Raw genomic sequence first — 23,591 nt, 5'->3', positions numbered from 1 at the left:
CTAGTTTTTGGAGAAGTATCTTGAAAGAAGTTGCTGTGGGCGATGTCAAAGAGGTTACTGCCTATGTTCTCCTCTAGGATTTTGATGGATTCCTGTCTCACACTGAGGTCTTTCATCCACTTTGAGTTTATCTTTGTGAATGGTGTTAGAGAATGTTTGAGTTTCATTCTTCTGCATGTGGCTGTCCAATTTTCCCAGCACCATTTATTGAAGAGACTGTCTTTTTTCCATTGCATGTTTTTTCCTGCTTTGTCGAAGATTATTTGACCATAGAGTTGAGGGTCCATATCTGGGTTCTCTATTCTGTTCCATTGGTCTATATGTCTGTTTTTGTGCCAGTACCATGCTGTCTTGGTGATCACAGCTTTGTAATATAGCTTGAAATCGGGCAACGTGATGCCCCCAGCTTTGTTTCTCTTTTTCAACATTTCCTTGGCGATTCGGGGTCTTTTCTGATTCCATACAAATTTTAGGATTGTTTGTTCCAGCACTTTGAAAAATGTCATTGGAATTTTGATCGGGATGGCGTTGAAGGAATAGATTGCTCTGGGTAGCATAGACATTTTAACAATGCTCTTCCGATCCATGAGCATGGAATATTTTTCCATCTTTTTGTGTCTTCTTCAATTTCTTTCATGAGTGTTTTGTATTTCCTAGAGTATAGATCCTTTACCTCTTTGGTTAGGTTTATTTTGAGGTATCTTATGGTTTTTGGTGCTATTGTAAATGGAATCGGTTCTCTAATTTCTCTTTCTACAGTTGCGTTGTTAGTGTATAAGAAAGCAACTGATTTCTGTGCATTGATTTTGTATCCTGCCACATTACTGAATTGCTGGATGAGTTCTAGTAATTTGGGGGTGGAGTCTTTTGGGTTTTCCACATAAAGTATCATGTCGTCTGCAAAAAGAGAGAGTTTGACTTCTTCTTTGCCAATTTGAATACCTTTTATTTCTTTTTGTTGTCTGATTGCTGTTGCTAGGACTTGTAGTACTATGTTGAACAATAGTGGCGAGAGTGGGCATCCTTGATCTGTTCCTGATCTAAAGGGAAAGGCTCTCAGCTTTTTCCCATTGAGGATGATATTCGCTGTGGGTTTTTCATAGATGGATTTTATGAACTTGAGGAATGTTCCCTCTATCCCTATACTCTGAAGAGTTTTAATCAGGAAAGGATGTTGTATTTTGTCAAATGCTTTTTCTGCATCAATTGAGAGGACCATATGGTTCTTCTCCCTCCTCTATTTAATGTGTTCTATCACATTGATTGATTTGCGGATGTTGAACCACCCTTGCATCCCGGGGATAAATCCCACTTGGTCGTGGTGGATGATCCTTTTAATGTATTGTTAGATCCTATTAGCTAGGATTTTGTTGAGGATTTTGGAATCCATATTCATCAGGGATATGGGTCTGAAATTCTCCTTTTTGATGGGGTCTTTGCCTGGTTTGGGGATTAAGGTAATGCTGGCCTCATAGAATGAGTTTGGAAGTTTTCCTTCTGTTTCTATTTTTTGAAACAGCTTCAGTAGAATAGGTATTATTTCTTCGTTGAACGTTTGGTAGAATTCCCCAGGGAATCCATCAGGCCCTGGACTCCTGTTTTTTGGGAGGTTTTGGATCACTGCTTCAATCTCGTTACTGGTTATTGGCCTATTCAGGTTGTCAATTTCTTCCTGTTTCAGTCTTGGCAGCTTATAGGTTTCCAGGAAGGCCTCCATTTCATCCAGATTGCTCAGTTTATTGGCATATAGTTGTTGATAATAATTTCTAATATTGTTTCTATTTCCTTGGTGTTAGTTGTGATCTCTCACCTTTCATTCATAATTTTATTAATTTGGGTCCTTTCTCTTTTCTTTTGGATAAGTCTGGCAGTGGTTTATCGATCTTATTAATTCTTTCAAAGAACCAACTTCTAGTTTCATTGATCTGATCCACTGTGCATCTGGTTTCTAATTCATTGATCTCTGCTTTAATTTTAATTATTTCTCTTCTAGCGCGTGGCTTAGGCGTCGTTTGTTCCTTTTTCTCTAGTTCTTTAAGGTGTAGAGTTAGTTGGTGAATTCGGGATTTTTCTATTTTTTTGAGTGAGGCTTGGATGGCTATGTATTTCCCCCTCAGGACCGCCTTTGCAGTATCCCATAGGTTTTGGACTGATGTGTTTTCGTTCTCATTGATTTCCATGAATTATTTAAGTTCTTCTTGGATTTCCTGGTTGACCCAAAAATTCTTGAGCAGAGTGGTCTTTAGCTTCCAAGTGTTTGAATTTCTGCCAAATTTTTTCTTGCGATTGAGTTCCAGTTTTAAAGCATTAAGGTCTGAGAATATGCAGGGAATAATCTCAATCTTTTGGTATCGGTTGAGACCTGATTTGTGACCCAGTATGTGGTCTATTCTGGAGAAAGTTCCATCTGTGCTCAAGAAGAATGAGTATTCTGTTGTTTTAGGGTGGAATGTTCTGTAAATATCTATGAGGTCCATCTGGTCCAATGTATCATTCAAAGCTCTTGTTTCCTTGTTGATTTTCTGCTTAGATGATCTGTCCATTGCTGAGAGTGGAGTAATGAGGTCTTCTACAATTAACGTATTGTTATCAATATAACTTTATTTTGGTTAACAGTTGGCTTATATAGTTGGCTACTCCCATGTTGGGGGCATAGATATTTACAATTGTTAGATCTTCTTGTTGGATAGACCCTTTAAGAATGATAGAGTGTCCTTCTGTGTCTCTAATTACAGACTTTAGTTTAAAATCTAATTTGTCTGATATAAGAATTGCTACCCCAGCTTTCTTTTGAGGTCCGCTGGCATGGAAGATGGATCTCCATCCCTTCACTTTCAGTCTGGATGTATCTTTAGGTTCAAAATGACTCTCTTTTAGGCAGCATATGGATGGGTCCTGTCTTTTTATCCAATCTGTAACCCTGTGCCGTTTTATGGGAGCATTTAGGCCATTCACGTTGAGAGTGATTATTGAAAGATATGAATTAATTGTCATCATGTTGCCTGTGAAGACGTTGTTTTTATAGATTGTTCCTGTAAATTTCTGTTGTAGATCACTCTTGGGGTCTTTCTCCTTTTATAGAACCCCCCTTAATATTTCTTGCAGGGCCGGCTTAGTGGTCACATATTCTTTCAGTTTCTGCCAGTCATGGAAGCTCTGCATCTCTCCATCCATTCTAAATGAAAGCCTTGCCAGATAAAGTATGCTTGGCTGCATGTTTAGTACCCTGAATATGTCTTGCCAGGCCTTTCTGGCTTGCCAGGTCTCTGTGGATATGTCTGACGTTATTCTGATGTTCCTCCCTCTGTACGTACGGAATCTCTTCCCCTAACTGCCCTTAAGATCGTTTCCTTGGTTCTAAGATTTGCAAGATTTACTATTACATGCTGGGGTGTTGGCCTGTTTTCCTTGATCTTGGGAGGGGTCCTCTCTGCCTCTAGGTCGCGAATGTTTGTTTCCTTCCCCATATTAGGGAAGTTCTCAGCTACGATTTGCTCAAATACATCTTCTAGTCCTCTCTCTCTCTCCACTCTCTCGGGGATTCCAATTATTCTGACATTGGAACACTTCATGGTGTCACTTATTTCTCTGATTCTATTTTCATGGATTCTGAATTGTTTTTCCCTGGCCTCCTCTTTTCCCTTTTTATCTATTATATTGTCTTCCAGGTCGCTTATTTGTTCTTCTGCCTCAGTTACCCTAGCTGTTAGATTATCTAGATTAGATTGGATCTCACTGATAGGATTTTTAAGTTCTGCCAATTTCAGCTTTCATTTCTGCCCTTAGAGACTCTATGTTGCCATTAATTGATTTCTCCATTCTAGCCATTGTCTTCACAATTGCTAGCCTGAAATCCATCTCCAACATCTTGGTTATATCTGCATCCATTTGTAAATCTGCAGCATAAGTCATAATCTCTGAGTCTTTTCTATTTTGGGGGTTCCTCCTCCTAGTCATTCTGTTGATGGGTGGTTGAAGGAATGTATAGAGTCCAAATTATTGACCAGAAACCAAGCAAGATGCACCTGTTTTCTTGGGACCTTAGGGTTGCTGGCCTCTTGTTTTCCCAGCCTGTCTTCGGCAGGAGGGGCCTGTCGTGTTGTTACTCAGGCAACCCTGTTTGGGCGGAGTTGCCCTGCCCCCCTGTGGCAGGGGATGGGCTCAGCAGGAATCAGTTTTGGGGGCTTTTGTTCTCTGGCGGCTTTCCCTGGTGGCTTTCTGCATCTCTTCCGTGAGTCAGAGCAGAAGAGACCATTTCCAACCCTCTGCCTCAAAGCAGAGAGACCACAGTCTGTTCTTCAATGAGCTCTCCAGGCCACACCGTCTCCGTTTCTGTCTGTGCTGCTATAAACCGCAGCATCCTGGGTTGTGCGCCCCTCCGCAGCGCCCCCAGTCCTGCCTCCAGGTCGGAGCATGTCTCTGCCCTTTGTGCTTCTAAAACCGCCAGCCGCTCCCAGTTCACGTGCGCGACCCCGCCGCTCCGGGTTTCTGCCCCGGGGGCTGCCCTAGAGTCCTTTCCCTGCCGCTACCAGTCTGCAAGTCTGTGCCCCGTCCGCAGCACACAAGGCTGTCGCTCACCGGCGTTGTAGGATCCCCACATCCAGGCACCCTCCCGCTGCCATTTATCCTCCGATATCTGCCCACAGAATCACGGCTCTCCGCTTCGTACCTCAAAACCAACTGCCTGTGATATTCTGTTTGTAGAGATCCAGATCTTCTTACATCTCAGGCTGGTTTCGTGGGTGCTCAGAGTGGTCTGGTAGATATCCAGCTCAATTCCGGGGACCAGTTGAAATAGGGTCCCCTACTCCTCCGCCATCTTTCCTTCCCCCTCCATTTCTAGGTTTTCAAAGATTTTATTTATTTATTTGAGACAGAGAGAATGAGAGACAGAGAGCATGAGAGGGAGGAGGGTCAGAGGGAGAAGCAGACTCCCTGCTGAGCAGGGAGCCCGATGCGGGACTCGATCCAGGGACTCCAGGATCATGACCTGAGCCGAAGGCAGTCGCTTAACCAACTGAGCCACCCAGGCGCCCCCATTTCTAGGTTTTCTATTCTGTTCCATTGATCTGTGTGTCTATTTTTGTGCCCATACCATACTGTTTTGATTACGACAGCTTTGTAATATAACATAAAGGCCAGAATTGTGATTCCTCCAGCTTTGCTTTTCTTTTTCAATGTTGCTTTGGCTGTTCAGGGTCTTTTGTGGTTCCATACAAATTTTAGGATTGTTTGTTCTAGTTCTGTGAAAAGTGCTATTGGTAATTTGATAGGAATTGCATTAAACATGTAGATTGCTTTGGGTAGTATAGACATTTTAACAGTATTTGTTCTTCCATCCGTGAGTCATCTGTGTCTTTCCATTTCTTTGTGCCATCTTCAATTTCTTTCATCAGTGTTTCATAATTTCCGGAGTACAAGTCTTTTACCTCTTTGGTTAGGTTTAGTCTTAGGTATCTTATTGTTTTTGGTGCAGTTGTACATGGGATTGATACCTATTAATTTCTCTTTCTGCTGCTTCATTATTGGTGTATAGATTTCTGTACATTAATTTTGTATCCTGTGACTTTACTGAATTCATTTTTCAGTTCTAGTTTTTGGTGGAGTCTTTCAGGTTTTCTATATAGAGTATCATGTCACCTGTAAGTAATGAAGGTTTTACTTCTTCCTTGCCAATTTGGATGCCTTCTATTTCTTTTTGTTGTCTGATTGCTGAGGCTAGGACTTCCATTGCTATGCTGAGTAAGAGTGGTGACAGTGGACATCCCTCTCTTGTTCCTGACCTTAGGGGAAAAGCTCTCAGTTTTTCCCCCATTGAGGATGATGTTAGCTGTGGGTTTTTCATAAATGGCCTTTATTATGTTGAGGTATGTCCCTCTAAACCTACTTTGTTGAGGGTTTTTATCATGAATACATGTTATACTTTGTCAAATGTTCTTTCTGTATCTATTGAAATGATCATATGGCTCTTATCCTTTCTTTTATTAATGTGATGTATCTTGTTGATTGATTTGTGAATATTGAACCACCTTTGCAACCCAGGAATAAATACTTGGGTTGATCTTGGTGAATGATTTTTTAAATGTATTGTTGGATTCTGTTTGCTAGTATTTTGTTGAGTATTTTTGCATCTATGTTCATCAGAGATACTGGCCTGTAGTTCTTTTTACTTGTGATGTCTTTATCTGGTTTTGCTATCAGGGTAATGCTGGCCTCATAGAATGAATGTGGAAGTTTTCCTTCCTTTTCTATGTTTTGGAATAGTTTGAGAAGAATAGGTATTAACTCTTCTTTAAATGTTTGGCATAATACCCCTTTTTAAGGATTTTCTGGTAGCTTTGACTCCTCTCCCCATCATCCTCTGAACTTCTGTATGCTATTCCACATTACCAAACTATGCATTTCTTTTCTTGCCCTGCTTTTCTTTCCCTTATCTCTCAAAGCCCCAGACCACCAAACAATCAGAAGGAACGTGTGATGAGGAATATGATAAGGGCTGGTTGGGGGGCCAAAGGTCTTTCCTCTTTCTCCCATCTTGAACCCCTGTTGTATGTATATAATTTCTTATTTACCCCCAAAAGGAAGACCTTGCTTGATAGTAGTCTTTGTAATTGAATACTTGTTTATGATCACCTTTCTTGTAGGTATCTCTAAAGAAGAAGAACCAAAAATATTGAGACCCCCAAGACGGCCCCGGAAACCCAAAACATTAAATAACCCTGAGGACTCCACATACTATTATCTGCTACATGTAAGTGGCTCACTCTTACTATCAGATGGGAGCCATAGCATCCACTAACACCCCTCTTCCTCCTGGTCCAAGCCTCCCCCACAGTCCTGTAAACCCCCTGTCCTCCAGCAGTCTTCTCTGCTGGTACATTAATAGAGCTAAGATGCAAATACCAACCCAGAAAGAGAAATACATCGTAACAGGAGAGGGACTCAGGTCAAAGGGAGAGTTTAAGGAAAAGAAGGAAGGGAAAGATGAAGAAGGAGACATTTACTTGAGCACCTTTTAAATTCCAGGCCTAGAGGGAGGGGTGTTCATGCACACTATGACATCTAATCCTATGAATAGCCCTTAAGGTGGTGTCCTCTCACTAGTCAGGACTCAGACCCAATAAGCACTCCAGAGCTGCCAGGCTTATTAGCTACGCTCAGGTCTTCTGACTCTGCAGCTTACTCCCTGTGTGCAAGCCTGCCCTTCCTCTCCGTGAATGCCGCCGTCATCCACTGGTAGGACCCGGACCAAGAACCTGGGAGTCATCCTGGACCTTGCCCTCTCTCTCATTCCTGACATCCAATCTGTCCCCTAAAGCATGGCTTCTCCTGGCCAAGGCTCACTCCTATTCATGCCCTGCCTCTGACCCACAGGCAGCACTCTACTTCAGACCATCATCATTCCTCACCTAGGATATTCCAAGCTTCCTATCATGGCGTCTCCAGCCCCTACCAGAGTGTTTCTCTAGACCATCTTGTGAGTGGGTTCCTCCCTTGAGGATTCCTCTGAGAGCTCAGCAGTTCCTTCAGCAGGAAGTCCAGACACTGCAGAGGCCCTCCCCATTGGCCCTGGGACTGCTCTTCGGCCCCCTCTCCAGCCCCCATATCCACGACCCACCACTAACTGCCTGAAACCCTGCCAGACAGGGCCTTTCTCTCACGTTCCTTAGTCCTTTGCACCTGCTGGTCCTTCCCTCTATAATGCTTATTCCCTCTTCCACTCCCACTGCCAAAGGGAGAGAGCAAGGATTCTCTGCCCCCAGAGAGTGCTTCCCATCTGTTGGAATTTTCCCCCACTTCTTGGCGGAAAATGGAGCTCCTGCTTGACTTCCAAGTCAAACAGCCTCTTAGTCCTCCCCTCTCTCTGGGGGTTTCTCTCCAGTATCTTTGGAAGGCTCCTCTCCACCTTGGTGTTGCCTCATGTTCAATCTTGGACTCTCTTCTCCTCTCATTTCTTCAGTTACTACTGATTCCCAAATCTTTACCTCTGGCTAGATCTCTCTCCACATTCAGATCCCAAACTGGCTAGTGTTTGTTTCACATACTGCACATGGATGTGCATAGACATCCATCCACACACACTCACACACACACACAGCTTTGTTGAGATACATCACATACCATACAATTCACACACCCAAAATATACAATTAAATGGTTTTCATTATATTCAGAGTTGTACAACCATCACCATAATCAATTTTAGAACATTTCCATCACCCCAAAAAGAAACTCCAGACCCATTAGCAGTCATCCCCCATCCCCTCCCTCCAGCCCCAGGCAACCACTCATCTATTTTCTATTTGCCTGTTCTGAACATTTCATATAAATAGAAATGCGTGACATGCGGGCCTTGTGAATGAATGACTGGCTCTTTTCACAACCAGTAATCAGAATATTATCCTGACTTCTCCCCCTTTCTCATCTTCCATATCCAAAAACCTACCTCTTAAATATCTCCTGAATTTCTGTTTCTCTCCACACCATATGCTCACAGCTTCCTCCAGGCCAGCATTCCCAGTTGATATTTCTGCATCTATCCCCCCTCTTACTGTTCTCTTGTTTTGCTCCCCTTCTTGTTCATACGTCTTTCACACTGTAGTCGGAGTTGTGTTTCTAAAATTAACATCTGGTCACGCTACCCCTCTGATGGAAAACCTTGTAATGACTTCCTAGTGTCCTATGATAGAAGGGCTGGTTAACATGAGGGCCTTGCTTACCTTTCCAACCTCAACTCCTGACATTCATTCACCCCTTTTTCTCTCCTCTCCAGCCATTTCCTCTCATTAGGCTATACCTGGTCTTCACATTGTCCATAGACATTTGTCCCTATATGCTCTGTCCTCCGCCTAGAAACCACTTCCTTTTTCTGTTCTCACCTTGTGGGGACAAAATACCCCCATCCTCGATGTCTTTTTCTTCAGGAAGCCTTCCTGATACTCCCAAGTCCTGAAGGAGCTCTTCCTGTGTCCTCCCTAAGTGGTCCATGCTTCCATGTCACCACGCTGTGTCCCACCAAAAAGTGACCAACGTGGTTTTCACGAGGTCAAGGAGTTTGCCTGTTGCATTTAGCTTGACACATAGTCGGCGTGCAATAAATATTTGTGGTACAAACGAGCGCAGTGCAATGTGAGCGAAATACAATTAGAAGTAAATCAAGGAAGCGAAAAGTCCAGATAGCTCCATTTGACTATTACTTTAAAAAAATCTTGGTAACAGACTTTTTTCTGCCCACCCCAAAAGGAAGCACATAGCCTGACATTTTTTTATGTGGTTAAATAGAAAGAAGAGCAGAGAACAAGATTAGAAATTACCAGACATTCCCTCTTAACTCTGAATATAAGTGGTAAAGGATGCTCAGTGACCTTTATTAACTGCAGCCGAATGACCATTGACCATGAGAGCTTCAACGACAGATGCCACTCTTGATATGAGAATTTCTAAGAGCTTGAAATAAGGTGCGTGTCTGTTACTGACCACCACCCGCTCAGCAGGAATCGTGCAGCAGATCCTGAGCCTCACAAATGAGTCCCTGCCCTCAAGAAGTTGACTTTGCCGTTGTATTATTCTTTTTTAAATGAACATAAAGGGTTTAATACCTCTTAAACTATCAGCGACTGGAATCCTTTTTATAACCCTAAGTCTTGAAATCTGTGGCTTCTGTGAAAAATAAAGCACAGAAACCCAAGATATCAGTATAAGCGACAACATCCCATGTGTTCATATTTATCTGGCCCTTACCCAAATTTGGGGCATGACGCATAGTGAAATCTATAGCTCTGAGGGGACCCACGTCCTTTAACCAGGAAAACACTTTCTGGAATTTCGGGCTCAGCTGTAGTAGCTCGGAAGTGGGCACCAGTGGGTGGGGCGGGCTACGGCTGGCCGAGCGGGACACGGAGGGGGTGGTAGCTACTCCCACGACTGCCTTGGCTGCCTGCCAGGACAGGTGCATCTGATGTGACCAGGGGGCCGAGGAATTGTACGGAGCCGATAACCTTGGAGTGCTGAAGATAACCATCTGCAAATCTTGCCTTAAAGCCTGTAGACAGACATATCAGGTATGATCCTGTTATCATCTTGATTAATGCGATTTTATGCAAAGCCAAGGCCTTGCAGGCATCTTCTTTTCAGTACTAAAATAAACATTCAGGGACAACTCTGCACATTTTGTTTGCTTTGTGTAGCATTCCTGAGGTGGTGGCGGCTTTAAGGTTCAAACCAGAACACTGACCCTGATGACCTAATCAGATATACCAAGGAGTGGGATGTCTCCAGCATGTTTGTAATTGCTTCTCTAGAACAAACTGCGCTTTTTTGTGGGCATGTTTTACTTTCCTGTAAGTAGAATGACCGACGACAGCAGGAAAAAAAAGAAACTCAACTTCATTTTGCTGTTGAAAACGTTATTATGATCTAGCTATGGAAAACTCTTGCTGCTTCCAGCTGTCATTTGGGAACATGATGACACACTCCTGTGCCTCAGACTCATTACAGTATTTGTCCTTACATCAAATGTTCAGGCAATTAGAGTGACCCTGAAGATCAACGGAAAGCTCTCCTTTTGGCCATCTTGAGTGGCTTACTGATAGAGAGCACCATGGTCTACTTCTTCCAGAGGATGGAATGGGATATAGGAAGTGTTGTGCCATCTATAAATCTCAAGACTTTTGAAGAGTTGTATTCTTTATTATCTGTGGCATGACCAGCGGCATCCAAAGAAGAGAAGACTAAAACACAAACCAAGCACCTCACTTCTGTTGAGCAAAGTGAAGCAAGGATTTGGATACAGTTCCTGAAAAAAGAAAGCAATGGTTATGGTATTAGAAACCCCCCAAAACCGCCACGTCTCACCCCCCTCCTCATTAAGAAACAACCAGACCACATAGCGATACCCACAGACACAGGGAATGTTGCTCTAGGGAATGAGGTATGAAACAAGTGAAGATTTTTATGCATTGTAGGCAACTTCCGCTAAAGCATTTGAGTTGAAAGAGGAACATGAACTCATGATTCATACATAATAAAAGATCTGTGTATCAAAAAAAAAACCACTTTCTGTAATTTTAAATGGTTTTCATGAAACTCTTTCTAAAATATACTACACACTGTAAACCTTTTCTTGATGACCCAAGGCCACTGAGGAAAAATGGTTGTATTTATTTAGATTTACGAGGTAGCGCCCCATCTCTCTGTATTTGCCTGGCCCTGCTTCATTTTCTTCAGAGATGAGGAAATATATGTGTTCTCTCCTCCTGCCTGACTCTTCCCTCCAGACTAGAGCTGAGCGAAGGCAGGGACTCGCTAGCTGTTACAGCCCCTCTGTTGCGGTGCAGTACCCCCCGGCCTCACCCCGCTGGCCGGGGCTGCTGAGCTGGGGTGGGGACACGGGGGGGGGGGGGGCGGTGAGGCCCCTGCCCCTCCCCACACAAACAGCTCTGCGCCCAGGTGCTTCCCCTGTTCCTGTAGTTCTTGTTTCTGCTTGGATGTCCCTTCTTTCCATGGTCATTCTGAGCACCTGAAACCAATACCAGCTGTCTTCTATGATGTGATGCTCTTAATCTCTTACATCTAGGAAACGTTGCTATTTTGTTAAAGATTTATTTATTTTAGAGAGAGAGAGGGAGTGAGCGTGAGCAGGGGGAGGGGCAGAGGGAGGGAGAGAGAGAGAGGGAAGCATACTCCCCACGAGCAAGGAGCCCCACACGGGGCTCGCTCTCTGGACCCTGAGATCATGACCTGAGCCGAAATCAAGAGTCGATGCTTAACCGAATGAGCCACCCAGGTGCTCCTGAAACGTTGCTACTTTTGTGTCCAAAATCAGAGCGAGCTGAGCCTAAGAAGCGTGCCTCAGGAGCCTAAGGAGGACCTGAGCTGAGCACACACAGCTCATTGCTTCAGTGTGGGGTGCCCACTCTGGTACTCAGCTGTGCAGTCCACAGTTTCCTCCAAAACTGACTAACTAAACACAGTCACTTCAAAGGACCTTCCAGTTTTATTATTTTCTCCAGTACCTTCCCTAAACTAGTAGGTAAGTAAGAGGAGTAGGTAGTTTGGCCACTTGGGATGTGGTTTTTTTTCTTCTTCTATGTTTTGGCTCCTCCTTCATCCTTGTGAAGCCGTCTAAGCAAATAAAGTGTTCATGCATTTCCATAGGAATGTAAGATTGTGTCCACCATAATGTAACAGATATGAATTTTAAAGTTCTGGGGAGAGGTTGTAGTGTAGCTGACTGAGGAAGAGATTCTTCAGAGTTCTCTGAGCAAAGGCCTCCCTCTTCCAAAGACCTCCTCAAGAAATACCCGCCCCAGAACATCTCCTCCTTATACCATCTTTATCTCCTTCTTGCTCTCTCTTCTTTAACTCTACAAGAAACTGCCACTAGACATTTGCTTCTTTCTTTTCATTTCAAATTTCAAGTTAGTGATTTGTCATTTCAGAACTGTCGCTGAAAACATTGTTTGTTTTAAATAAATGTCACTAATATTAAGTCCCAGGTGATAAGATTAGTATTGTATTAAATCCTCTCCCTTGAGGGACAATATGCTTCCGCCTTCATGATGAAGAATGCAGTTTCGTGCATCCCTTTTAGCCCCAGCTGCCAGGACACTGAGGGACAGACATAAGGCTCCATCCTACACTTTTGCCCTCTTTGTTCCTTATTTACAACTTCCACTTTATTACTTTGCTTGTGTAATTGCTTCCATGATAAACCCCCTTAAATAATTTTTGGAAAGATATATTATCGAGTGATAGTTCACTAGAATATTCTGGCACAGGCAAGAGTGAAATAAGCATAAGCCTGGACAGTATTCACTCTTCTAAGAATTCCTGTAACTGAGAACCAAATTATATACACCGCCTCCCAGAGGGAAATGTTGATCCCGAAGAAAAGGCAGAAGGTTATTTGATTCGTGGTGCCAGAATTTAAGGGCAGAAGGTTATTTGATTCGTGGTGGTGTAAAGGGGATCTCCGTCACTCAACAGAACGCCATCATTTAAACATAACTTTGGATTATAGAAAATGGTTACCAAGAACAAGAGACATTTTTTTCAGATAGTGGATCAAGGAGGCAGGACCTCTGTCATATTAAAACAACAACCACAACAAACACCACCTGGGGTGCAGGGATCATTCACTAGGCTGTTAGGGGCCATTGTACCTATGGCGGCAACATGATTATTTGTGAGCACCTCCTGGCCCGGGGCATTGGATCAAGAATGGAATAGGAAATAGGAAGGAGGACAGGAATGTATTTGGTGTCCTGCCCCTTACCTGGTTACTTTTTGAATGATCCACTCCCAGACTTGATACCTTTAACATTCCCTTCTCCCTCCTCCACCCACTAAAATACCAACCAAGAAGAAGAGATGAAACTATGAACCATTTGACTCATCTGACATTTTAGTGTATTACAAATGATAAATCATGAGAAAAGATGATTTAGCATGCCTAAAAATACTGGGGGCAACCTTCAATATTTACAAACCATTGTTAGTTGCCATTTTTATTGTCTTGCATTTTTATGGAGCAGCTTGATATCTGCATTAGAGTTCCCATGATTACAGTATCCTTAGCTTGTTCAAGGTGAGTGTGCAATTTGTTCTCTCAGCCTAAAAGACAGACAGGCTCTTGCAGCATGTAAATAGGGGAGTCCAAATACCTTGCACCAGCACACATAGTGAAACACATTACTAGTGTTACAATACAAAAGGTGATACTGCTTTGTATGTAAGGTAAAATGAAGTACCATTTCCTTAGTGTTCAGATTGAAGCACTGATTAAAAAGTATCTAATTAAATCCAGGCTCACGTATTCTGATTTGTGCCTTGATACATCAAGTTCTCAACTGGAGGAAGAATTTGCAAATGAACACATATATCATCTATGCTGTTACTTTTATGCCATAAATGGGCTCCTATAGGTTAGTGAAGTCACACTTCTATTCTTTTGTGGACTGTTGCACCTGCCTTCGCTGTCCACCCATCTGCTTTGCCAGCAGACAATGATGACATATAAGCGAGACATCAAAGCAGCCTAATCAACCTGCCTAACTCACAGCTGCATGTGTGATAGAGAGACAGGTTTTCCAGGAATTCTGACATATGTTTTCCCATTTGTATACTTGTGTATACTGCTCACTGTGTGGTTAACTTTTTTTTTGGCATGGAATGCAAAGATTAATTATAGTCCAGGCCTGGTAAAAAAATAATCACAAATTCATAATTAGCAAATTTTGAGTGAATTATATTTCATTAGATTTTTAAAACATTCTATCCGCTTGCTTATTTCTAAGTTAGCTTTATAGGAACAAATGTATTTATATATTAAGATTATAGTAAATATATCAATTATTTTCTATTAATCAATTACATTATTTTAATCATAATATTATATTGATTTTTTAATTTTTTCTGTTCCCTTTAGAAGTCAATCCAAGAAGAAAAACGAAGACCAAGGAAAGATAGGTAAATTATTATTTCTAGATTTCAGTGTCATCTGAATATAATTATATAAATAATAATTATATAAATATATATTTATATAAATAAATTATATAAATATGATTCCAAATGTTCAAATTATGATTGAAAATCACCTTTTTAAAAAAATCATCTATTTTATGTGGATAGATTTGGAAAGTAGCATCCTCCCAATACATTTATTTATGTTATAAATATATGCTTTATATGTAATTTAGAAGATCATCTTACCTATTAGAAATATATTGAGCTAGGGGCGCCTGGGTGGCTCAGTTGGTTAAGCGACTGCCTTCGGCTCGGGTCATGATCCTGGAGTCCCTGGATCGAGTCCCACATCGGGCTCCCTACTCGGCGAGGAGCCTGCTTCTCCCTCTAACCCTCCCCCCCTCATGTACTCTCTCTCTCTCTCTCATTCTCGGTCTCTCAAATAAATAAATCTTTAAAAAAAAAAAAAAAAGAAATATATTGAGCTAGCATAGTATGAAGCATACATTAAGAACTCAAATAGTTTATGAATGAATTGTATTGTCCCAGTACAGAATTTGCTTTTCTTTGTCCATTGATATGCTTTTGATCAGACAATTTGAACACACTTGTGTCCATGAACTTTCTTTCCCCAAACTTCTTTGTTTTTTGTTCTTCAACACGTGCTAAATCTCACTCCTTACAATGTTTATGGGTTTGTCAGGAAATAAGGTTTGTGTAGCCTGTAGGTGTGGCAACTTAGGCTCACACTATTCCCCTTTTCCTGGAACATTTCAGCCCTCCAATACTTGCCTATTTTAACATTATACCACTATTGCAATTAACTGACTTCCAGAGAGTGCTAATAACAATCAAGGGTTCTTCTGTTAAGCACCAGTCTCACTGAGCTCTTGACTTACGTATCAGTGGCATTCTGAAAGTTCATTTGTAAATTGGTATCTGTAACTCAAAAAGCACTTTTCCCCAGAAACACTGTAACACTTGGTCGTCTTCCAGACCTCTATCTGTTTACCTCATATGAAGTCCCATCACAGTACAGGCACTGAGCACCGCAGGAACCAGAACGAGTATGAGTAAGTCCAAGAATTAAGATGGTCACAGACACACCCCTGTGTGTATATCATGTGCAGGAATTAAGTTTGTTTTTTTTTTTAAGATTTTATTTATTTATTTGACAGAGAGAGACACAGCGAGAGAGGGAACACAAGCAGGGGGAGTGGGAGAGGGAGAAGCAGGCTTCCTGCCGAGCAAGGAGCCCGATGTGGGGCTCGATCCCAGGACCCTGGGACCATGACCTGAGCCGAAGGCAGACGCTTAACGACTGAGCCACCCAGGCGCCCCGCAGGAACTAAGTTTTAACTTAGCACAGAAACTAGCCCACTAAAGGCCAACCGTAAGGAGACGACAGAAGGTAACCTATGAAGGAAGTAAGGTAAGATCATGAAACATTGTGTGCAGCAGTGTACTTACCGGATGGCTGAGAAAATCGGAAAATGCTAGGTGTTGGCACATAAAGTTTTTCTCATATGGCCCAAGCGTCAGTTGTAAACCCTGTCCTAGACCGGCCAGACGGGAACTTTGTAATCACCAGCTCTACTAGTTTTGTGCCTTGGTGTATGAGATGAAGTCAGGAAAAACTGCTCCAGCAGCTAATGTTCTCATAAAGGTGAGAGATGAGGGTTTTGTTTTTCTTTTTAACTTACGGTGTATACTGTTTTATGCATTCCAAGACTCCTCTTGTTTCTATTGACATGTAGGTATTACTTTTAAATTATACAAGGTAAAGGAAGAAAGCCAGTATCCTATAAGTTTGAGTAAAGTAGATTGAAACTATGATGTGTTTATGTGTTTATTTACAGTCGGGGAAAATTATTAGACCTGGAAGATTTCTATTATAAGGAATTTTTGCCCAGTCTTTCTGGACCAAAGGAACATAACTCTAGCTTGAGAGAAGGAAGACAACAGGGAGAACACCAGCATCAATGTTTTAATGCTAACGAAAGGTAATAAGCTCCCTCCTAAACAACAGCATTTTCCACATTTTACTCCCAGTTCCATTTCTAAAGCACTGTCACTGTGTTTGGACTATAACAAAATATTCTCACCGACTAATGCCTCTTAAGATGATGTGTTATTTAAAAGTAAACTCAGGGATTATGGTAGGATATTCAGACAACCCAGTTTCATACCTGTTTTCGTGGTGTCCTTGTTAATAGCACCCTCTTTTAAAAGTAACTCACTTTGGGGGCACCTGGGTGGCTCTTGATTTCGGCTGAGGTCATGATCTCATGGGTTGTGATATCAAGCCCCTCCCCCATGCCCACCACCCCCTCCCCCGTGGCGGGCTCGGGGCTCAGCTGGAAATCTGCTTCAAGATTCTCTCCCTCTGCCCCTCCCCTGACTTGCAGGCATGTGCGCGCGTGCTCTCTCTCAAATAAATAAATCTTTAAAAAAAATTTTTTTTTAATTTAAGAAATACCTCACTTTGGATGATAAATTATATGGTCATACTGACTACAAGCAATAAACCGTATCCAAAATCTGTGTTTAAGTTCTAACCAATGTAATCTTAAACACTTACTGGCTTCTCAGTTATGCTGTGTGATTTCTCAGAATCCATGACATCAGACCAAAATAATATCTGGAAGAAAGATTCGTATGGAAATATGTGGGGTTTGGGGGAGATTTTTTAAAGATTTTATTTATTTATTTGAGAGAGAGAGAATGAGTGGTGGGGAGGAGCAGAGGGAGAGAGAAAGAGAGAAGCAGACTCCTTGCTGAGCAGGAAACCTGATGCAGGGCTCCATCTCAGGACCCAGAGATCATGACCTGAGTTGAAGATGGACACTTAACTGACTGAGCCACCCAGGCATCCCAAAATACGTGTTTTAGATTTGATTTCTCAGTTCTCCACTAACTTTGTTTGACACTAAGTATCTTAAACCATTTGTAGCTTACTTACTACTTTGGGAATTTTTTCCCCAAAAAAAACTCTTTGTGAATTTGAGGGCAAATTCTTTGAATTTGAATTATTTGTTTTTTTTTTTTTAAGATTTTATTTATTTATTTGAGAGAGAGAGAATGAGAGACAGAGAGCACGAGAGGGAAGAGGGCAGAGGGAGAAGCAGACCCCCTGCTGAGCAGGGAGCCCAATGTGGGACTCAATCCCGGGACTCCAGGATCATGACCTGAGCCGAAGGCAGTCGCTTAACCAACTGAGCCACCCAGGCGCCCAAATTATTTGAAATTGAAGGCACAAAATAAAGTGGAAACCTGATATACAAGAAATGGGAGTAACGACAGGCAACAGAAAGCTATTCTTCCAAAATCCTAAGTGAACATCTGTCAGCCTCGGGCACTCACAGCCCTCACTGTCTCTTATACAGTATTGACCTCGCAGTTAAGAGAAGAGGTTTTAGAGTCAGTCAGTCTTAGATTTGGATCCTGATTCTGCCACTTGGTAGTTGAGGGACCTTGCTCATGTTACCAGACCCCTCTGAGCCTGTTTCCACATCTGGAAAGGTTTCACTAATAACTACCTCACTGCGTTGTCAAAGAGATTAAGTGAAATGGTGTATGTGAAGCACTTAACAGCAGATGTGGCATAGGGGAGAGGTTCCAGAGATGGTGGCTCTTTTCATCTTTATTTGCTTTTATAGAATCTACTTGATTTCCACCCCTTGTCTCCAAAAGAAGATGTGTTTCTTCCATCTTGAGATCAAGAACTGTAACATATTGGTGGAGCTTAGATGTTCTAGTCTAGTCACAGGGTTCTACACAGGAAAATAGCAAGTGCCCAGAAAGATTAAGTGACTTGCCCCAAGTCACACACTGAGTTAGTGAACTAAAATCCAAGGTTTTTCACTTCCTGCTCAAATTGCTTTCCACTGACTTACCTGTTTCCCATTTTAACAACCCAATCTACATCCTCTCTAGTATATTCTTTCTCCCCTTCCCCCAAGCACAGACACACATCTGCTGTAAAAGCATTATATCCCTGAAATACTGCCTGGGGTTCCAGCGGTATCTGTAGACGTGTACTTAGTATTCACTAGAATGAGAATGCTAGAAGCTAGCATTGGCTGAGTGCTTCCTTTGGGTTGGACGCTATGCTGTTCACCCATTTAATTCTTATAGCAATTCCTCTTACTGCCCCATTTTATAGATGAGGAGGCTAAGTCAACAACGTTTAATAACTGCAAAGTCACCTAGATAAGAAGTGAGGGAGCCAGAATTCGAACACAGACCTTTTAGAGTTTAGAGTCAATGACGTGGACCACTACTCTTTATTGCCTCCCCGTGCAAAGACCTGTGCTGGGTGCTTGAGGAAGGAGAGGACACAACGGTGCACACAGTGTCATCCTTATCGCCAAAGAGCTTGACTCTAGAGAGAAAGTAAACGATCAAACAAAGCTAAACAAGGTAACTCCAAGAGGGGATTTTTCTAAGCTAAGGAAGACTAAAGAGTCAAAGCTACAAATGCCCTAAGTAAACCTTGATGGGACCCTGGATTTAAATAGAAAACAGGTGATGTAATGAGCACTGGGTGTTGTGTGCAACTGATGAATCACTGAATTCTACCTCTAAAATAAATAAATAAATAAATAAATAAATAAATAAATAAATAAATAAATAAATAAAATAGAAAACAAAAGAAACAGAAAAACAGCTCTAAAAGACATTTGGGGACAATTAGAGAAACTTGGCATCAAACTGTATGTTGGAAGATATTATTGCAGAAAGAATATATATATATATAATTATTATATACATTAAATTATATGACAAATATATATCTTATATATAAGTATACTGTTTTATATATTTATAAGTAAACATATTATTCTGATAATATTTTACATATTATATATACACCCCTGTGTGTATATCATGTGCAGGAATTAAAACTTAGCACAGAAATTAGCACATACACACCAGTACTAATGTCACCCAGGAAGGTGTGAGTAGGTCTGAGAATCAGGGACCACAGCAGTGATGAAGTTGAGTGTTTCATGGATTTTAAATGAGTAAAAGTAGTAGCAGGTAGTGATTAGAGAATGTCATTAGAAAATAACAGAACTGATGTCTCCCTCATCTCCTCCTCAGGTGAGTCTTAGTGGGCTCTCTGTTGAGCAATACTGAGAAAGGTGGGGTTTTTAAGGCATGGCCAGATTTTAATTATGACAAGGAGATATAGGGAGGATGGTAAGCAAAAAAAATAAAATGGAACAAGAGTGCCTTGGTTAGGGGATAGGTAAATCGTGAAGGAAGCATCAGCAGAAAAGAGACAAAGGGATACAATGGGGAAAGTATGAGATTTGAGTGATGTGGACATGGATTTGAATCCTCACTCCACTCCTCACTTGCTCTATCAAGTAGAACCAGTCCGTTTCCTCATCTGCAGATCGAGGCTAAGGAGAACCTCAGGTCTTGCCATGCTGTCCTTAGAATTAGAGATAATGTGTGGTGTAACTGGCAGAGGGTTGATACTCAGTATTCTCATAATAACAGAAATGAACTGAATAGGTAATGAGAATTCAAGTCAGTTAATCAGAAGAGAATGATCACCAGCCCCATAGATGCCCATGATGATGCTACCCAAAGACCTTCCCTGTCAAGTATCCACTGAGCTCAAAATGCCCTAAAGACCTTCCCAATGGTGTCTTTTTTTTTTTTTAATTCCCTATTCAGAATGGACCAGAATAAGGGCATATTCATCTGCAAGCAAAAGTCAAGCCCTCTCCTTTCATTATTATTTTCACTGCTTTACGTATACCTTCAATGACCCTGCCCTTTTCTCCCTCAGTTATAATCAATTGGCAAACCCCAGTGCTGGGTAAACTCAACTTTCTACCCAATCCATTCCATAAACCCAAGTTTCTGCCCAATCCTCAATCCTGCACCTACACAGCTGTACATGGCTATACAAAAACACAACCAAATCTCACTCAAGCTATATGAGCACAGACCTGAGCCCTTGGAGTTATTTTGTCATACTTTATTTCCCTAAAATTCCACTGTCCCACTGTCCAAGTCCACTCTTTCAAGACCCCTTCCTCTCTCTCAAACCTTCAAAACCTCCTCGCTTTCACCTTCTTTCCTGTGTTAATGAGAAAATATAGAGAACAGACACATACTCCCACCGCCAAATCTACCACTTACCCATAGACTTCCCTCAGTTTACTACAGATGACTGTCTGTCCTACCTGAGGCCAGACCTTCCTGTTGTGCACTGAATCCAGGTCCTTCCCTCTGCTCAAGAACATTGTCCTGCAGTTATCCCCTCCCTTTTCTGCATCTTGAATGTTTGTCCTCTTTACTGCATCATTTCTGACAATCTGTGAACATGATGCAATTGGACCCATCATAAAAAACACACTTGACTCAATCCCCCTTCCAAACCCCGTGTTCCTGCTCTTCATGATAGCAAGAGAGTTACACGAGAGCGATCCTTCCTTCTCAATGTTCTTGCTTCCCATTCTCTCATGGGCCACTGTACTTAGGATTCCCTCCCCACCACGCCACAGAAACTGCCCCTACCAAGGTCACAAATGACCTCAGTTCTGCCATATCCCATGATCTATTCTCAGTCCTTATCTTGTCCTATCATTTTCTTCATTGTCCTAACATTTTCTTCATTGGCCTCCAGGACAGTACTTCCCTTGATTTGCCTCCTACCTCACTGGCTGCTCCTTCTCATTCTCCATTGCTGATACCTCCTCATTTCATGGACCTCTTAACATTGGAGTGTCCCAGTCCTTTGCTTTATCAACACATACTCTCTTCACCTTAAATATCATCTGTCTACTTGAAATTCCAAAACTGAAATCTCTAGCCTAGATTGGGATTTATACATCCAACTGCCTATTCATTATCTCCTCTTGACTATCTAATAAATATCTCAAACTTTACAAAACCAAAACCATAATATTTATCCCCCTCTCCCCAAAAAATATACTCTTCCTATAACCTTCCCCATCTCGTTAAATGGCAACTTCACCCTTCCAGTTGTTTAAGCCAAAAACCTTGGAGACATTCTTGATTCCTTTCATTCACAACCCACACCCAATGTATCAGCAAACTCTTTCAGTTCTGCCTTCAAGTATGACCAAAACCTGATCAGTTCTTTCCTCTTCTACAAACCTCATCCAAGCCACTCTCAGTCTGGCTGGGACTATTGCAATATCTCATAACAGACCTCCTTACTTTACTTACTTAAGCAGCCAGATCCTTTTATGAACCATTCCTCCACTCATATCCCTCCACTGTCTGTCTAGGTCTAAGTAAAATTCAAATCCTTGCCGTGGTCCCAAAGCACTCAATTTTCTGCCACATTATCCCTTCATTCCTCCTGCTCTCAATCCTTGCTATCCCCCCCACCACTTGCTTACTTCATTCAAGCCACGGTGGCCTCCTTGCTGTTCCTTGAACACAGTACACATACTGTAGTCTTGGGGCCTTAATGCTGGTTGACCCATCATCCTGGACTGACCTCTCTTCCCTAAGAGATCTGCCTGCTCTCCCCTCCTCATCCCTTCAGGTATCTTTTCAAATGTCACCTTATCAGAGAGGCCTTTCCTGGTCACCCTCAATGAAATTGCTTGTACAGGAAGACACACACACACACACCTCCAACAGTCTTACCTTATTAGCCCGCTTTACTTGTCTGCATAGCATCTCTCACCACCTGGCATATTAAGGTTGTCAATGGTCCTCTCCCACACTAGATTAAACTCCATAGAGTAGGGACTTTTGTTCACCTTTAGCCTACACTGATGGCTAATACTTAGTAGGTACCACATAAGTGAATGAATGCTTCTATGTAGCTGCATAAGGGAGCATCTTTTTTCCCCAGTCAAGTTGCAGAATCTAAAGGTAAAGTTGGTAGACTTTCCCAGCGGTAGGTTCGGGAAGGGCGGCCCAACAGCCTCCTTGAAATAGCTGAAAGGCCCAGAGCTAACAGTGGTTGATCAGATTTGGGAGGAGGGCTTCGGAGAAACATTTGAGCAGTTTTAAAATGCAAAACGAGGGTTGTCTATTTAGGCACTTTGAATTTTCCTGCTTGACCAAAATGTGTTAAAAAAAAAAATTAAGGTGCTAAAACCTGCTGAGAAAATTATGCAGCTGCATTTGTCCACTATCCTGATGTTTTGAATGTGTGGCTCTTAACTGCCTGCAGTTGGTTGGAGGTGGGAGGAGCAGAATCGCCTAACTGGGTGGGCGGGGCGGCGCGGGCGCCGCTCACTCTCGGGCCCTGGGTCTCGCTGCAGGTGCTGGGCGGGTGAGAACCAGGAGCAGGAGGAAAGCGACTCCGCAGCCAATCCCTACGACTACAGGAGGCTCCTGCGCAAAACCTCCCAGCGGCAGCGCCTCGTGCAGCAGGTGTAGCCCGGCTGTTCTGGGGGCCATCCCATGAGAATGTGCGCGAGACTGCGGGGCTTTGCAGGGGCCAAGCGGGAGACCCTCGGACGCTGGCACCACAGGAAGCTAAAGCCGCGGCCCTGACCTTGGCAGGGGCTGCCCGCTGCGCTCGCCCCTCGAGTGCCTGGGCCAGCCTCCCCGAAGGCGGAGAAGTGAGATCTTTTCGGACGCCGTGTCTCCGCGCTCCGGCACCCTCTACTCCCACCAGCCCGCCAGTCGGGGCATCCCTATCCCTGGCCCCCTGTGTATCTCTTTGTTCACTCATTTACAACTCCTGTGGACCCGACTGCGCCTGAGCTCTCGCCGATCCCTCCCCTCTCGTTTTGGATGACTTCAAAGATCTCTTTTTCCTTGGAAACGGCTCTCCCAGCCCCGCGGAACACTCGAGGGCCGAGCAAAACAGCTCGGGTGGGAGGAGAGGAGAGGGCGTGGGAAGCTTTGAAGATGAACTTCATCTCACACTCGCGCTTTCCCTTCCCGTGGTTATTGAGCTTATTAAATAAAGAAAGTGCCTTGGAAAGTCCGTGGCTTTCGGGGCTGGTCCCCCGATATTCCCCTTTAGGGCTGGACTCCTCCTGTCCAGCTGTGCAGGTGCAGGTGCCCAGGCAGGGGGGCGACGGTGCCTGTTGTCTCCACCAGCGAACAGTCCCGGCCTCCAACCATCCCAAACATACCCAGGTCTTGCGACCCAATCATGGCCT

General features: G+C 42.9%; 1 protein-coding gene and 1 pseudogene across 1 annotated transcript in view; both read left to right on the top strand.

The window, feature by feature from the left end:
• The window catches only part of MYO3A (myosin IIIA), a 221,124-nt gene extending 197,807 nt beyond the window's left edge, over positions 1 to 23,317 (top strand). Inside the window, exons 30-33 of the mRNA XM_064590361.1 lie at positions 6,645 to 6,751; positions 14,429 to 14,469; positions 16,329 to 16,472; positions 22,740 to 23,317. Of these exons, the coding sequence (XP_064446431.1) occupies positions 6,645 to 6,751; positions 14,429 to 14,469; positions 16,329 to 16,472; positions 22,740 to 22,857 (410 nt within the window). The 3' untranslated portion in view covers positions 22,858 to 23,317. The remainder of the gene's footprint in view (positions 1 to 6,644; positions 6,752 to 14,428; positions 14,470 to 16,328; positions 16,473 to 22,739) is intronic.
• On the top strand, positions 7,218 to 10,674 carry LOC123840388 (protein ARV1-like; annotated as a pseudogene).
• Positions 23,318 to 23,591: the final 274 nt, after the last annotated feature.

Source organism: Mirounga angustirostris, unplaced genomic scaffold (genome assembly GCF_029215605.1).
Source record: "Mirounga angustirostris isolate CCGP_5_RB_7025 unplaced genomic scaffold, mMirAng1.0.hap1 SCAF_5, whole genome shotgun sequence".
NCBI classification, from domain to species: domain Eukaryota; kingdom Metazoa; phylum Chordata; class Mammalia; order Carnivora; family Phocidae; genus Mirounga; species Mirounga angustirostris.
Note: the sequence above shows the minus strand (reverse complement) of the source record. Positions and strands in the feature narration are given on the sequence as shown.